This window comes from Gopherus flavomarginatus, chromosome 4, assembly GCF_025201925.1.
Source record: "Gopherus flavomarginatus isolate rGopFla2 chromosome 4, rGopFla2.mat.asm, whole genome shotgun sequence".
NCBI lineage: Eukaryota > Metazoa > Chordata > Testudines > Testudinidae > Gopherus > Gopherus flavomarginatus.
This window is the reverse complement of record NC_066620.1, coordinates 70,586,346-70,604,478: the sequence shown is the minus strand read 5'-3', so window position 1 is coordinate 70,604,478 and position 18,133 is coordinate 70,586,346. Positions and strand designations below refer to the sequence as shown.

General features: G+C 38.0%; 1 protein-coding gene across 6 annotated transcripts in view; it reads left to right on the top strand.

The window, feature by feature from the left end:
• The window catches only part of CRIM1 (cysteine rich transmembrane BMP regulator 1), a 321,806-nt gene that overhangs the window by 147,171 nt on the left and 156,502 nt on the right, over positions 1–18,133 (top strand). For 5 of the 6 annotated variants that reach the window (XM_050950291.1, XM_050950288.1, XM_050950287.1 and 2 more), the window contains 2 exons: positions 3,394–3,514; positions 13,287–13,408. The exons of the other annotated variant lie outside the window; for it this stretch is intronic. In XM_050950291.1, the coding sequence (XP_050806248.1) occupies positions 13,321–13,408 (88 nt within the window). In that variant the 5' untranslated portion in view covers positions 3,394–3,514; positions 13,287–13,320. The remainder of the gene's footprint in view (positions 1–3,393; positions 3,515–13,286; positions 13,409–18,133) is intronic. 6 annotated transcript variants of the gene reach the window in all.

Genomic DNA, 18,133 nt, shown 5'->3' with positions numbered 1-18,133 from the left:
CAAGGCCGCCACCTTGATTGTTAATGCCCACCTTTTTCATGGCATTATGCTGTCATTCATGCCTTCAAATCGGATGCTGCTGTTGGTGAGACTCTCCTAACTGTTCTGAACTTCTCTCTTTAGCACCATCCTCCATAATTTGGGTACTGCTCAGGAGTCCTCTAATGTGGAACACCCACAGAGACAGTCACCTGAAGGAGAAGTAACTCCTCTTCGTGTGTAGTAACTGGAGTTCTTTGAGATGTTTTGTCCCTGTGCATTCTCCACTATCCAGCCTCTTTCCCTTCTGCTTCTGAGTTCTTGCCCTTTTACTTTGTTGTTGAGAAGGAGCTGGAATGATGGTGGGTCTGCCACTCCCTATATAACCTCGGTCGAAAACTTGAGGGTGTGTAGGGCTCAACCACAGGTCCACAGGCACTGCTGAAGAAAAATGACTGGTTAAAGGTGCATATGTGCGTGTGCGCCCAACATGGAGAACCCATAGGGACAGAACATCTTGAGAAACTCCTGTGGATGCTTCTGTCTGAGGGTTTAATGTCAGCAAGGAATCCAGGAGCACTCTTAAACTGTGGACTGACTTGACCAGTTGTGTTTGAGTATCTTCAGCCTACAGGAGATTTCACTAATCTCCAAATTTCTTAATGTTTTCTTCTACCAACAAGTATAACGTCCATTTAACTTACCTTTAGCTTCAAGCGACTGTTGTTCAATCCATGAGCTGATCTTGGCAAAACACTAAATTTACTGGCTGACAGTTGTGGTAATGTATATTTTGAAGGACAGATAGAACTGCGTGTTATCTGCATACTATTGGCACTTGTTCCTATTATGTCTTACCTCCTAGTTGTTGCGTGAGAATATTGAGTAGTACCAAAGAGGGTTGGTAATTGAGAAGCTCCATAGGTGCAGAGATGATGGAAGTGCAATTTCTCATCATTACCATTGGATGAGTCTCTTCAGGAAGGATTCAGGCCATTTGAGTGTATTCCTTTGGAATCCTGCCATGTCCATCAGCTGTGGCATTTGATTTTATTCAAATACTGTATAGAAGTCCTGGAGTATAAGACCTTTTTCTTCACCTTAGCTGTGCTAATGGAATTTATGCGAGATGCACCAGTTTGCTGTAGCCTTTAAAAGACATGAAAACCAGTTAGCCAAAAAGGGTTCTCAGAAGAACTGGATGAGATCATTGCTTTGAGTTTCCTGTTATCCTTCTCCATGAATGTGATTGGATCTGGGAATATTGCCTTTTGTGACCATTTTTGAGGTGGAAAAGCTTCTTGGAATAGCTCAGTGGCTGCTGGACTTCAGGAAATTGCACAACTTGTGAAATCCTGAAGCCAGGATAGTTAAATATGGCTACTTGAAGATCAAGATTTTGGACACTGATTGTTTAGTGTAAGAGAAACATCATCATTTTACATTAGCATTTATGGGACAAAATAGCTAAATTTAGATTCTTATTGGATACATTGGAAAGTCAACCCTTCACTATTGTTGTAGAAGAAGTAAACACATGATTCATTAAAATACCTAAAACGCTTAATTTATGAGTGATGACTCTGCTTTTTTTTTCAAAAAAAATATTCTTAATGTTAAAGGTATTTAAAAAAATCTGACGGGTATCTTACTGTCTGTATTACCAAGTGATATGCAAACTTTGAGGTGAATTGTAGTTTTTTATAAGTTCATTCTATAATGCTGTAATTAAGTGTAGATTAGTAAATGGAATTTTTTCCTTTAAATTCAGAATTGATCATATTTTAAAGATATCTATAGATTGCTTAACTCCTTGCTGTGTGGATAATTGTGTATTTGTCAATAAAATTCTGCTTTTATGTGGCTGGTTGCTGTGCTGGTTATTTATAGTGGCTTAAAGCTTCCACTTCCATTTGTTCCCCACATAAATTGGAAATACATTCTGAATTTCCATTACCACGAATAGCCATGTTGATACTGTCCAAGCTAATGGGTTAGGCACTGGACTAGAAGACAAGAATTTCTGAATTCTAAACCTAGTTCTGTTGATGCTAGATGTGGCTTGGGGCAAGTCACTTGCCCTCAAAATATTTAAAGTATCTATTAAACTTGATTGCAGCAATTTCTAGGTATCCTTCCTGAAATATTCAGGGTGTTATTTTTTTCTGAGACTGAGAGCTTGCAGCTCCTTGAAGTCAATTGGAGCTGTTAATGCTCAACATTTTTGAAGATCATGCCATAGGGAATGCAAAAATGAAGCTTCAAAAATTTAGAATTTAACCTCGCTGTCTGTTCTGTTATAATTGAAGAAGGCATTATGAATAATGAATTATCACACACCATTATAAGCAGCCACTTCAGGTGATACCAACAGAGTTTTATCAAGCATTTCTTGTTGTTTTGTGTAATTGTCAGTACTGTAAAATTCTACTCACCTTATCATTCATATGAGCGGTTTTTAAAAAAAAACAACAGGCAACTAAATTTCATTAGGCTTTTCATTACTATACTAGTGGTAAAGAAGAACAAATAGGTTTTGTCTAGACTGGTAATTTCCATGACAGCTTTGTAAGGCTACAATAAAATTTACTTAGACATAGTATATTTAGGATTAATTAAGAAAAAGCAGGTTTCAACTTCTTGACTATAAATTATAGAGCTAACCACATTTTCAACATAAATTTTGCTTCCTCAGTCATTTGACCCTCTGTAAAAAGAAGTTGTTTATTTTTGTTTGTCCTAAGGAGGAAAAGCAGTAATAATAGGCAGCTGAACTATCTGTCATGTTCAACCCCCTGAACATCACAGCCTGATGGAACATCCATTAAAAATACAACTGATGATGCACATCAGGTATTTCCAAGCATAAATATAAGTACCTCTATTTCATTTTCTTTCACTGGTTAAACCCCAGCCATTTTAACTTTTAATACATAAGCTACACTTTTCACCAAAAAAAAAAAAGTAGGTTTATTAGGTTCTTATTTTAATAGTTTTTAGGAAATACTATTGTTTCTAAATGTACTTTTGTACTCCAAAAATGTAAGGCATTTGCTTTTTTCAGCTTTCAGTATTCTCAATGTCTTACCACCCATGTTCATGTAATGATTATTCTCCTTTGTATGAATTTTCAAACTTGAATTTAAGAGTTGTCTGGGTGGCTTTATCAATTTTTAATTGAGTAATATTTGTTCAGTCTGTTCTTGACCCTGCAAATGCAACAGAAGTCAGAATTAGTGTAATTATTTTTCAGTAGTGTCTGGAGAGCGTTAATTAGTGAAGCAGCTTTTCTGGCCTAGATAAAAAGAATTAATAAGTTGGCTTTTTATCAGGGTGTCTTTCACACAAGACTTTCTGTGGCAAGAGTAAAACAGAGTTTTAATTTTTTTTCTTTTTTTCCTCCTCCCTCTTCAGTTTTTAGTGTGGACTGCAGCACAGTGGAATGCCCTCCTGTTCAACAAGTTGTTTGTCCACTGGATAGCTATGAAACCCAAGTCAGGCTGACGGCTGATGGCTGCTGTACTCTTCCCACAAGGTTTGTGTCTAGTTTTGATTTGTTAAATGTTTCTTCAGTGTCTCACTTTATACAGTATGTGGCATGAAATTCTCACATCCTAAATGTAGGAAGACACTGACGTTACTGTAGGTACTGGAGGTGGTGAGTGTTTAGTACAGTGGCCTCGGTACATATGTATCTTACGCCAGTTAGGGGAAACCATTAAAGTTAAATAATCAGTTTTATGAAACTGCTAACATCTAATCAACTCTCTGAAACTGAAAATTCTTCTCAAATGTACACAAATACATAAAATGGAGTGTTATTAGATGTATTAATTTGTTCATACTTGTCAGAATTTTCATATTGACAGTCTAGTCAGAATTTGGTTGGCAAAGGACAAATCGTTTTGTGAAACTGTGGAAAATTCCCTGATCAGATGGTGGGGAAGTAGTGTGCTTGGGACGTCCCTGTATGTGCTGCAAAAGCATAAATCCAATCCTATTAATGAATGAAAATTATGTGTACCGAGTTATGCAGGTACTGCTAACTATATAACCCCGGAATCAGACAAAAGTAGGGAGGCTGTCAGGAGCTAAGACAGCCTGAGGTTTTTTTCTTTTGGAAATGTTCAAATATGAGGTGCAATTTACTACATTTTTAGAGTATTGAAGTATTTCAGAACAAACAGTTCATGCAAAAAAGTTACCTGGCATTTTCCTGGAATTCTGTACTATACGATGTTGTCTGCCTCAAGTTATATTGCATTAAAATACTGATACAGATACCAAAAAACTGGATCCCAAACGTACTCACAATTTTCCACTCAAAAAGCAAGTATCAAACTTTTTTCTTTAAAAAAACAAAACACAAAGCAGGTAATTCTCCTCCTATGCATAGGACCTTTTCAATATCAAGCCAAGCTAACCAAGCTTTCTCATGCTGTACTACATTAACATATGCCAAAACATCTTCTGAGATTGTAAATACAATTAAATAATTTTATTTTGTGGAGATAGTGAGTAATCTAAAATTTTGGCACCATAATTTCTACTAAAAATGCTCCTTACAAAAAAATTGTATTAAGGGAACTTTAAGATTACTAAGCGAACCACTCAGAAGTTAGGAAATTCCAGAGGTAAAGTTACACAAGCAACCATAACTCTTACCGTTGGGTACATATGTTAAAATCCATTCTTTAATTATGTAACCATATACTCTTCTGTCTATGGGACACCAACCTCACTCATTGTGCAGTGAATGAGAAAAAGGTGTAACATATTTTTTTAGAGGAAACTTGTGAAAACACAAATGAAGAAGACTGCATGTAGTACAGTTACAATTGGTCTACCAAAAATTTGTTTTAAAGTATTTTATGGAAAATTTATTAATTATACTTTCATAAGTCATTTAAAATAAATATCGAATTAATTATTTGTAAATGTTGTTTTTCTTAATAAATTATTTTATCCTCTTCTCTGATTATTTTGTTAGCCTCAAAACTGAGGGCCAAATTTGGTTATACGAGTGTGAATTTGAATGGTGCACTTATGTTGGATTTACACTGTTACAGTTGCAAACGGATTTTGGCCTACGTTAAAATGTGGATTCACAGGACTCTGCTCCTTTAGGCTGTGTGGCATAGTACATATAGCACTAGACTGGGAGTCAGCAGATCTGGGTTCTGTTCCTGATTGCCATTGGCCTGCTGGGCAAGTCATTTCAATTCTGTCTCAGCTTCCCCATCTGTAAAATGGGATAATGACACTTGACATCCTTTGAGATCTAGTAATGAGAAATTCTGTATAAAAGCCAGGTATTATTATTAACAACAACCTTTTTACCTGCTATACACAGTCCAGGACACACCAAAGCAACACTAGACTTTACCAGAACAATAGATACAAAACCTGCAGACATATCTCCACTGCTACAATGGCCAACACCCCTCACAGCACATCTTTTCAAGATCCATGCGTCCTACGCATGCCTATCACAGCGTTTGGTGTACCGCATCCGATGTACTGAATGCACCAGTAACAACTGTGTCGGTAAAATGAGACAATCGCTACATTCTCAACTAAACTCATGCAGGAAAATGATAAAAACATGGTATCACCTGTGAGTGAACACTTTTCACAATGTGACCACTCTATCTGTTCTGTCAGTCCTCATCCTCAAAGAAAACATGCATAACACTTTCAAAAGACAAGCCTGGGAGCTTAAATTCGTAACGTTGCTAGATACTAAAAATCATGGACTGAATAGACACTGGATTTATGACTTATTACAACAACCTGAAACCCCACTAACAATCCCTCCAGCCATCTTTCTGTACCCACCCTCCTTCTTTTCTCCCTTATGATAGGAAGTGTGTTAAATGGCCACTTCACCTTGAATGGTCCCTTGAAATATGTGTTGACTGACTACTTGTGATAAACAATCTAATCCACCTTGAATTTAACTGTGACACTCTGAATACATTTCTCAGACATGAAGAAGAGCTTTGTAAGCTCAAAAGTTTGTCTTGAACCAACAGAAGTTGGTACAATAAAAGATATTACCTCACCCACCTTGTCTGTAACCTGCTGTGCAGTTACTTTCAACATCCCCACCATAGGTGTAGGGAATTGTACAATAACCTAAATAGAGGAGTGTCCCAGCTGCTCTACATCTGGGATGGGGTAAGATATGACCTCCTTGCAAATCAACCAAGTGCCTGCTTGGCTACTTGAAGTGGGCTGTGTTTGTCAGTTTTGCTAGACAACAAACACCAGACAATTAAAGTAAAACCATTTTTTGTGAACACCATGCTGAAAACCTTATGTATCCCATGTATCAAGTTGTCAGTGAGGCATGTTTCAACACTTACTTGTAAAAAGTTGTGAAGACAACAAGGGCTTGATTCGTGAAGAACCTGTAGAGGTTTGCCAGAATGAGGCCCAGCCCCAAAAAGCTTTCCAATCCATTGGACTGCTGCTACAGAAGCTTAATATGCCCAAAGCAGCTAGGATGAGATGCTGTCAAAGGCTGTAATCAGGGAAGTAACGTGCAGTGGCTGTGGAGCCTTCCTGGACAGTGGAACCGTGGAGGCAACATCCAAGAGTGGAAGTTCTCTTAGACAGTCCAGTACTCTGTCAGCCTTTCTAGCAAAGAATAATACGGTTGTAGTGCTTGGTCTAATAAAACACATGCTTAACTTGCATGGAAGTCAGTGGGATGTAATTACAGGGATAGAGCTAAGCATGTGTTTTGGTTTGCTGGGGGGCAATGGTGAACAGGCCAAGTATCTTTGTTTTGTTTTTATTGTGTTTTTCTTTAAAAATCTTGTGTTTGGATTTTCTGTAGGCTTAATCCCTGTGCAAAATGTTGTGTGTAACTTATGTAATTGTGATATTTTAGGAGCTTGAAAAAAACTTATTTCTGTGGAATTCAGGAAAGAATTACTTAAAATATAGAATTTTACCAAGACATGTGAAAGGTACCTAGAAAACACAATGTTCATGTTCTTCTAAGGGCTCGTCTGTACAGGCCCGTTAGTGCATGATAGACTGGTGCAGATTACAATTTACATGCCACTGGTGTGGACTAACGTACCATGTAGACTAGCCCTAAGTGATTACACCATGCTTTAAATGGAACACTCAATACAGAGAGCGTAACTGGTGTCTGTTTGAGCCTGCAGACAGCCTGAAATGATAGCTCCAAAGTATTTGAAGTACGCTTTTCATTTTAACTCTGAAACCTTCAGCCCCTGGGATGAGGCCAAGGGGTGGGGGATGCAGCCATGAGGATCCTCGGGGGGAATGAAAAATAATGAGAGAGAAAAAGATAAACTGGAATAAAATTATGAAGTCTTCTGAAAGTTTAAAAAAAAAAAAAAGCTTGATTTTGAAGTACAAGTTGGGAAAGGGATTTTGAAGAGACATGGGAGAGGACTTCAAACATTTTGTTCAGCTTCTCACAATATCCCGTATAAAGATTTTTGCATTACAAAATCCAGGAAGAAGGAAGAGCAACATGCAGAGATTTCTCTGTGTAGGTATGCACATATGTTGGGGGCAGAGGAGGTTGAGGGCCATAGGTTTGCAATTTTTTTCATGAAATCATGAACAAATATTAGCAATAAGTCAGCTGCAGTTCAGCTTAGATTGCCATGATCAGTTTCACAATGAGCCAACTTTTGTCAATTTTGTCAGTTTCAAAAAATCTGATAGTATTTTAATGAAACTAGTAATTTTTTTTGGTTTCTAGAAGCCAATACATATCATTCATCCCTTGCTGTTAGAAACAATTAATAAATGCTAAGTGACAGTACAGCTGTAAGGACATTTGGGAATACTGAACTTAGGAAATTAACAGAAATATGAATTCTAAGTCACTAACTTTACAGACAGCTGACACATTATGTGGAAGGAGAGAGGCTTCAGTTTCGCATGTGATTTTTCAATTGGTCAGAAAAGGTTTATGGCTTGCTTTTTTGGGAACCAGAAACCTGTCTGCCTCCCAGGAGCACTGTTAGTCTATTTCAGGAAAGGAGCTGGCACGCATCTCAAAGCTGTACTTAAGAGTACCTTTTGACATTTGTTAACTGATTGTGTGTTCCCGCAAAGTAACTAAATGAAGGGGATCCCTTTTACCTTCCTGACATACAGCATAAATTAGCAGTAGTTAACATCTCTCTTTATTCCACTTAAAATAATCTTCAAACACGTCCCTGGAAAAAGTAGTGAACAATAGACAAATGTCTGAATAAAGAGTAGGAGGATGTTTGTAAACCTTGTGCTTAATATCATATTAATTTATAGTGAGAAATTACAAACAGGCATAGTTGTCAATTGTGATATGAGTCGGCATTAATATTGAAATAAAAAGTAGCCTCAGTTTTTTCCACCCTGGAATGAAATACCCAGTGTGAATCTCTAGATGTTTTATTTAAGCTATACATTGAGCTCTGAGACACAAAGGTAAGGACAGTCTCTTCTCTGAATAAGAATGTATGTTAAAGAAAAAATTTACAGGGAACACATTCTTATTAGCATAACTTGATTTTCTTTCATTAGCAAGTTAAGTGAAGGCAATGATAAATTAGGACTGTGGGAGCAAGTTGGGGATGATCTAGTGTTTGCAGCTTTATCTCCCCTATTAGTTGGGAATATTTTCTCCACACTTGCCGAACTCTCAGAAAGGTTTTTGTATGGGTGTGAGATACTTGGCCAGTGTTTGTATGATTCTAGCAGGAGGCAGAATGGAATGTGGGGAGTGCTGGTTTCTCTCTTTGCAATTCACAGGTTTGGGAAGGCAAAGTTCCTTGATTCTTCTGTGCTAGGCTGACCAGACAGGAAGTGTGAAAAATCAGGATGGGGATGTGGGGGTAGTAGGGAGCCTGTATAAGAAAAAGCCCCAAATATCAGGACTATCCCTATAAAATCGGGACATCTGGTCACCCTATTCTGTGCATTCCCCTTGAGACAAGAATTTGAGGATAAAACAACATGTCAAAAATGCAAACAAAGTGGAAGGAAATAAATTAACAAAATATAATACTATTAAAACCAAAAATTATTGGTGTCCCCTGCATCTGCTTAATTAGTTGCATTGTCACAAGTGGGGACTACTCTGCCTTAGATCAGTCATAGGTGTAAAGTTCAGTATCTCATGACACTTCAGGACTACAGATGGAGCTTTGTATCACTGGGAAGGCTTCCAATTTTCCAGTGGGAACACCTGCCTTCAGCAATAGTGAGTGTTCTTATGCCTGCTTTTACAGTGGCTATCTATCAAAAGCCATGTAGACTGTAAATTGACACTGACTTTTAAAACCCTTAACAGTGCAGACTCCATCTACATTCAAATCTACCTCCAAGAGCCTTGTCCTGATGTCTGTTTTTGAACATCACCTTCTTTTGCAGAATCCTATAATTATACATTAGAGCAGCTGATCCATCATGCTTTGCTGTGCTGAGACCAGGGTGTGGAACTCGCTCCTCTTTGAATAGTATCTCAGTTCTCTCCATATTTGACAAAAATACCTAAAACTTTTCTCCCCTAATAAGGTATTTTTGGAATGACTACCTTTGGCTTCATATTAAATGTTTTGAAAACATTAGTTGTTGGATGCCAGTGGTTGCATGTAGAGCTAAGCAGGAAATGGGATTTTTGTTTTACAGGAAATTCTATGATTTCAAAATTTGTTTTTTGTTCTGAATTGGAATGAAAGTAAAGAATTTTAAACATTTCCTTAAAACAAATTTTTGGGGAAAAAAGTTAGTACAGCTCAATAGAAATGTTTTGATTTTGACTTTTTAATTTGTTTAAAAAGTTACAATATTAAATAAATTTCTAAACAAAGTCATTGTCAAATGGGAAATTTAACAGTCTGTTCCAAAAACAGCCACATGCTTTTTTCAGTTATTTTTCAAACTCAGCACATTTCCTCAAAATTTGTTTGAACAGAGCAGCATTTTCCAACTGAAAATGTTTGATCAGCTCTAGATTTGTGGTGATCTGTTCAGAGAGATCTTGTCCCATTGCTGTCATCACATGACTGTGAGCTGACACCTAAATGATAAATACTTTATTTAAACAATCCAGTGGGTCTGCGTTAACTATTTTTTGAAGTCCTTTCATTCCTTTCTACATTCACCTAGTTGCTCTAGAGCAGGGGTTCTAAAACTTCATTGCACCACAGTTTCCTTCTGACAATGAAAATTACTGCACAACCCCAGGAAGGGGGTGTGTGGACCGAATCCTGAGCCAAAGTCCGATCCCTGCTACCCCAAGTGGGTGGTCAAAGCCCAAGCCCCACTGCTCTGTGAAGCCCAAAGGCTTCAGCCCCAGTAGGGAGCCTGTAATCTGAGCCCCACTACTCAGCACTGAAGCCCTCGGGCTTTGGCCTGGGTGGTGGGTTTTGGCTCTTGCCCTGAGCTCCAGCAAGTCTAAGCCAGCCCTGGCGACCTGCTACTCTGGGGTACTCTCTCATACTTCACTTTTGGTGGCTCTGAGTATTTTCATTTGCTCTAGTATTCACTCTTGCCTTGCTGTCCCTTCTCAACTCACAACTCTAGTATCTCCACGCTTCCTCCTGTTATCTTGACTCTTTGAGCTCTTACTGCTTTTGAGCTTTCAACTCATTTACCATTCCAATCCTTCCTCTCTCACCTTTGATCCTATCTCACAAAATAGCATCTCATGTTTTATACTACCTCTCACAGGGTTAACATAGATCAATGGAAATTTGTCTTCATCCTAAATATATGTAATATTAAGGAAAACTATTTTCCCTGTCTTTTCTCCAGTATCTGTAGGAAAGTAGAATCACACAGATAGTGCTGGGTCAATATCCAACTGCTTTATCTACTTAATAGCTCCTGCAGTGTCCGCTCTCTGACAAACATCCTGCTGATAAAGTAGCTGTAACATTGGAAGGGATATAGATAAGAAGCTAGTCAGTACATTTCACTGTATCTCAGAAAACAATTTGTTTGATTCATTATTTTTTAAAAGAACATGAGAGGAAGCAGTGTCTGGCCTGAAGCAGGACTCAGAAACAGCTAGTACACACCCGTACACTGAACCTTGACTTCTTTGAAGGTACTGTCTTGTTCTACAGAATCTCAGCTTTAATTAAAAAAAATAAATAAAAGGAAAGCAAGTTTCTAGTTCTTATGACTGAAAAGAGAACTTCTAAAAATGTGAACTAAGTGTAATCAAAGTAGAAGGGAGCCTACACAAAGCCTCTAATTTTAGCACTGAGAGGTGTGAACTGGCCCACTAATCCCAGTGCAGGATATCTCAGTTGCTCAGTGATGATGATTTATGTATCAACATTATCTCTTTCATTTTTCATATAAGAGAGAAGTGTGACAGATTTCCCCAACTTATTTTGAGTGATGTCTCATTTTTCTGCCACAAGTGGTGTGATATTTGGGAGATACCATCCTTACTTTGTTTTCCCCAGTCAAGAAAAAGCCAACACCAAGTAGCCTTGCAGAACGCATAGTCATATTCAAGCCCCAGGAGGAGAAGCTAAATGAGCCCAGTGGAGTCAAACAGTACTTGTAACCATATTTTGAACATCTGCATAGTCTAAAGTTTGCATTGATTTGTATTGGGGGTAGTTTGTGTTACTGTGCCTAAATACCATATATACTCATTCATAAGCTGAATATTTTTGGCAAAAAAGTGACTTATCAAAGAGGGGGGGTTAGCTTATAAATGGGTCTACACCAAAATTTGATGATTTTAAACTCTATGTAATCATAGAATTGAATATCTAATACATTGTCATTTTGTTTACCTGGAGCTTGCTGTTCCCAGTCAATGGGAGCTGCGGGAAGTGGCGCCACTTCCTGCAGCTCCCATTGGCCAGGAACGGCAAATGCGGTCACAAGGAGCTGAGGGGCTCCATGCCTGCAGACGCTCCAAGGAAACAAAACATCCCGACCCACCAGTGGTTTACTGTGACAGGCTGGGAGCCAAAGTTTTCCAACCCCTGAAATATAGGGTTGGGTTATGAAAGGGTCATACAGTTTTTGCTATTTTTATGTATCCATTTTGGGGGTCAGCTTATAAACAAACGGGCTAATGAATGAGTATATACGGTACCTTTGAAAATCTGGCCGCATGACGTTCTTTGGGTTTTTAGAATGGGTAGATTTCATGCTCTGTCGCCTGGTTTTTATTCATAGATTCATAAATTTGTATCTACAAACTCAGAAAAACTTTTTTAAAGAAATATTAATTCTATGAAGCTTCTCAACTGTAATAACCACTATCCTCTTTGTTTTAAATTTGTCTTGTATTTTACTGTGTTCTGCCTGCTCACACCTTTAATATGTAAGCTTCTCCAGGCACAAACTACTAAATATCTAGTACACATGATCTTTTGTACGGCTCAATGTATGTCAGTGTCACTGTGTAAACAATATTAATGTCTTTACACACCATGCATCACAAATAAATGGAACTCCCCTTTCTCTGAGTTTTTTTTAAAGCAGGGATATTAGGTAGAGACCATCTCAGACTACTACTAATCAGTATTTTATGTTTTCCAACTCTAAACTTTTCTCTAAAAAGCACCCTACACTTCATGAAAAAGACTCTGCCTATGGTAGGGATCCACTAACCAAAACATTTCATACACTGAATGTCCAATTTTTCCACCGCCTTTGCTCCCTGTGTAATCATTTGCACCTCTGCAAAATGCGAGTAAAGCACTACCTAATCAGAATGGTACTGTTTTGTACTCAGTTTGCACAGATGTAAATGACTACCCAAGATGCCAAGGCAGTAGATACCAAGCATGATTTCTCTTCCTTTTTCCCCATATAACCCAGTTAAGATATACCTGGGGAGTGAATGGTGAGGGACTACGTGTTCCATATATTGAGTAGGAGTGGGTACTGCTGTTAATTTTTACCAATCTACATTTTTCTCAAACCTCTGTTGAGGGTAAACCCATGTTAGACAATCTTAAAATTATTCTGTGTCTGCTGCTTTCTGAACCTGTACCTGTATGTATATTGCTTGGAAAAGATATGGGTGTCCCCACCTGTCTCTCGTTGTGACTGCATGACCAGATAGCATTTAAGCCCCTAGCACAAAAGTTCAGAGAGTTAATTCACCAAAATAATAGATTTTGTTAAATCTGGTCACTGTGTTTATAAAAAGTTTTTTAAAAATATTTGTATAATTACTTTACAGCAAGAACTCTGTTGCTGTAGCATGCTATTACACCTTTCTATGCTTTCCTCTGATAATTGGCTTCATTTACTTAATGGGATTTCCCCTTCCTTTTCTTTGGTTTCAGATGCGAGTGTCTCTCTGGTTTATGTGGTTTCCCCATGTGTGAGGCAGGCTCCATTCCCCAAATAGTCTCACATGGAGACGGAACACCCGGCAAGTGCTGTGATGTCTTTGAATGTGTCAACGGTATGTGAAATTTCTATTGTACATGAGAGGATGATTTTGTGTGTCTGTGGGAGGTGTGGGTATTTGAACATTTGGAAAATAATTGCCTTAAGGATTGCACAAGATAAAAACTCATCTGGAAACTTTGAAGATGCTGTAATGGGGCAAAATGACAATAGAAAGACATCAGTTTCTTATCCTTTCAAACTCGCTGCACTCCTTCCCCATCCTGAATTTGTTGGGATCTTTTAAATGTAGGTTTAGCACACAATTTGAATTAATATTCAAGCTCTTCTTTGCCAGTGTTTTTTTAAAAGTAGGTTTTTTTGCTGCTCTCAATCCTAGTTTTTGCACGGTGATTCTAAAGACAAATATGCTCTTTGAGCAATTTGAAGAAACTTTTTAAGAAACATATATTTCCAAAGCATCTTAGACCAAGTCTCATTCTCATTCTTGACAATTGCTAATGCTCTGAGAAGACATTGTTTGAATAACTTAAACATTTTATACTTGAGCTACTGTACTTCACAATTGTTATACATTATAAGTGGGAATGGACACTTTTCAATTGATGGTGGTGCTGTGGAAGAGGAGTGTTCTAGTGGGTCACAAGATGGGATGTATCTCAGCTGAATGCTAAAATGGGTATTGACACAGTGGTGTTTCTAAAAATACATTGTCCCATATTCATCTGGCATATGCTTGGGACAGCACATAATTCTGAATTCTTGTGCTCTGTATGCATACAAGAAAAATGTTTTGAGTAGTTACCTGTTGCGATATTACAAACAGCTTAAATGTTGATTAAATAATTAAAATGTAGTACTTGGCACATAATTAGCATCTTTACTCTGATAATAGTAGGAGAGGAGACTATATGAAAAGCAAAAGATAGGCTTATCTGTGTCAATGAAAAAATTACCATTGAAAGTAACTGACGATGTATAGGAGATAAAACTGTACAGTCTGAAGTGTTAAATGGAACCTATCTAATTTATTTGCTGCTTCATACATGTTGCATAGTCAACTGGCTTCTAGTTCCATAATCCTTAAAACAGTTGTCATTTCTGAAAATCTGCGTACTTGATTTAACTAAAGGCAGTGTTTTATTCATCATTCACTGTAATACCTAGATGACTAAGAAATAATGAGCCAGTTTCAGACATGTGTTCATTGGTGTAATTTATAGATTCTCTTACATAAACATCTAAGACTTTATAACATTTTGTGACTACCTTGACCTATTTATATCTAATTTTCAATGTGTAAGAGTCTGAGTTGTTGCAACATATGTTCCATGGAGCTGGAAAGTAGGTATAAGAAGGTGTAAGTTAATAGCAGCTGTTCCTAATCTATTCTGACATGTATGTCCATTGTATTTGACTTCCCAAAAGAGGCAGGATTTTCCTGAGATGCTACTTTAAAATGTTTGTTGTGCTGATCTCATGCAGTTGACAGTGGTCTTAGGATTATACTGTTACTTCCTTATCTGTATCATTGCCTTATCATTTATCCTAAGACCTTCCAAAGATTTGGCCCTTCTTTTTTCTTCTTATCCCTCAGATTTACCCATTGCAGTCTCACCTTGGTAGGTTATCAAACTTTGGCTTTCACAAGCAATATTATTGAAGGTTTAATTTACTTGAATCATCTTTTCAATAGCATTGAGATTGGAGATGCACCTTTATCTACTTTTATTTTGATAATTTAGCATCTGTTTATTGGGGTTCAGTCTGTTCTTATGTGGTTTATCAGAATTTGTTAGCCTACTTTACACATTCTTCTACTATCTCTTGACTAGTATAATTGCTAAAATATTGTATAAAATCCTAGTTTATTGAAAAATTTTAAAGTTCTTAGTACTGTGGGCCTTTGTCCAAGTCAACCTCATCACAAAACATCTGCTCAGAGAAGGTGGCTTTAAGGAAGTAGAAGTCAACCTCAATGAGCTGGGGGATTACTTTGCTAAGGGCACAACATTACTATGTAGCAGCATATCTAATACATGGTCCACAGTCATCAAGGGAGAGGAACAGAAAATGAGTCACCCAGGGCAGGAGCAGATGGGACAGGAGCCACCAAGGAAAGAAAGAGATGAGAGGTCTGATGGGAAGTAGCTGCTGAAGGAGTGGAGAGGAAAGAGGAGTTTTCCAGTGGAAGAGAAAACACAGAAATAGTGAAAATGGTCTTGTCAAACAAAGCTGGTGTAATTGACAGGACTACAAGCTTGTTTTAAAAGGGTAACTGCTTAGATTTAATATACTGTGGTAAGGCATTTCACTTAGCACTGCATGACATTCTGATTAAAAAATAGCATTATACAATATCAATAAAACATACATTAAAGGATTAAGAACTGGTTAGCTAATTGATAGCGCTCAGCAAGTAGTTGTCAGTGGGCAATCCTCACTGAAATGGGGTGTTTTTAGTGGGGTTCTTCAGGGAACTGTTCTAGGCCTATCACTATTGAACATTATTATTAATCATCTGGAAGTAAATAGAAAATCACTGCTGATTAAAATTTGTGGATGACACAGACTGGTAGAGTTGTAAATGACAGAGCATTCACACAGAATGATCTTGATTGCTTCATAAACTGTGCCCATTCAAATAAAATGCTTTTTAATATAGTCACATGCAAGATTATACATCTTGGGACAAAGAATGCATGCCATGCTTACAGAATGGAGGATTGTATCCTGAAAAACAGTGACTTCATAATAACAACACGAGGTCCCAGTGTTATAAGGTGGCAAAAAAAAAAACAAAAAAAAAAACCAACCAAACAACAAAAATGTGATTCTTGGATGTACAAATAGGGGCTTAAGAGTAGGGCATTGATTTTTACCTCTGCGTAAGGCATTTGTGAAACTGAGTCTTGGAAGACTGCATACAATTCTGGTTCCACATGTTAAAAATGATTTTGAAAAATTAGATAGTGTATGGAAAGGATCCACAAAAACAATTCAGGGGCTGGAGAAAATACATTTAATGAGATAATTAAAAAGCTCAGTCTTTTTAGCTTGTTAAAAAGAAGATTGAGAGATGACTTAATTATCGTGTAGCATTACCCTGACAGGGAGAAAATACTAGGTAGCAGAGGACTCTCTAATGTTGCAGAGAAAGGAGGTATAACAAGAACTCAACAGGAAGCTGAATCCAGACAAATTTAAATTAGAAATAAAGCACAAATATGTAAAAGCGAGGGTGATTAACCATTGGAACAAACTACTGAGGGAGCTGGTAGATTTTTCATTCTCCAATGGATTAGATTAGATTGAATTTGCCCTTGGTGAATCCATGTTGACTGTTCCTGATCACCTTCCTCTCCTCCAAGTGCTTCAAAATGGATTCCTGCTCCATGATGTTGCTGGGGACTGAAGTGAAGCTGACTGGTCTGTAGTCCCCCAGGTTCTCTTTTTATGGGCACTATATTTGCCTTTTTCCAATTGTCTGGGACCTCCCCCATTCGCCACAAATTTTCAGAGATAATGGCCAATGGCTTTGCAATCACATCAGCCAACTCCCTCAGCACCCTTGGATGCATTAGATTTGGACCCATGGACTTGTGCATGTCCTGCTTTTCTAAATAGTCCTTAACCTGTTCTTTCACCACTGAGGGCTGCTCGCCTACTCCCTATGCTGTGTCGCCCAGTGCAGCAGTCTGGGAGCTGCCCTTGTCTGTGAAGACCGAGGCAAAAAAATCATTGAGTACTTCAGCTTTTTCCACATCTGTCACTATGTTGCCTCTCCCATGCAGTAACGGTTCCACAGTTTCCCTGACAACCTTCTTGTTGCTAACATACCTGTAGAAACCTTTCTTGTTACCCTTCACATCCCTTGCTAGCTGCAACTCCAATTGTGCCATAGTCTTCCTGATTACACCCCTGCACGCTCTAGCAATATTTTTATACTCCTCCCTAGTCATCTGTTCAAGTTTCCACTTCTTGTAAGCTTCCTTTTTGAGTTTAAGCTCACCAAAGATTTCACTGTTAAGCCAAGCTTGTTCCCTGCCATATTTGCTATTCTTTCTGCACTTCGGGATGGTTGTTCCTGTGCCCTCAATAAGTCTTCTTTAAAATACAGCCAGCTCTCCTGGACTCCTTGCCCCCTCATATTGGGATCCTGCCCATCAGTTCCCTAAGGGAATCTATCTGCTTTTCTGAAGTCCAGGGTCATTATTTTGCTACTCTCCTTTCTTCCTTTTTGTCAGGCACATCTGACAAATCTTTTTCCATTTGTTCTTCACCAACATCTGCTATTTTCAATGGAAACTCTTGTACATCTGATGCTATATGCAGGCAGGTTGATAAGCTCCTCTGGATGTGATTCAGGGCCAAATGAGTTTTATCGTATTATTGATGACATGGTTCATAAGAGCTGTAACATCTTCATCTCTCTTCGATGCAGAGGCAAGGACTTGATTGTGGACTTTGTCTTCATTACTTTTGTATAGGCTGCGTTTTTCTATCGTAGTTTTTGGATTTTCCTAATGTGAAGGTGTGTATTGTCATCTCTAATGCTAATACTGACCTGTGCATAAATGTCACTGAATTAAAAAAACGAATTTATAGAATGTTTTGAAGGCTAATACTGCATGCATAGGTATTTACAAATTAAAACCTTCTACCAGGCAGACTAGATGATACATTGTATGTACAAAAGCTTACAAATGGAGAAGCATTAGATTAGGAATTCGTGTATACTTGTATCTCCTCACTGTGCAGTACTAAGTATAGACACGCA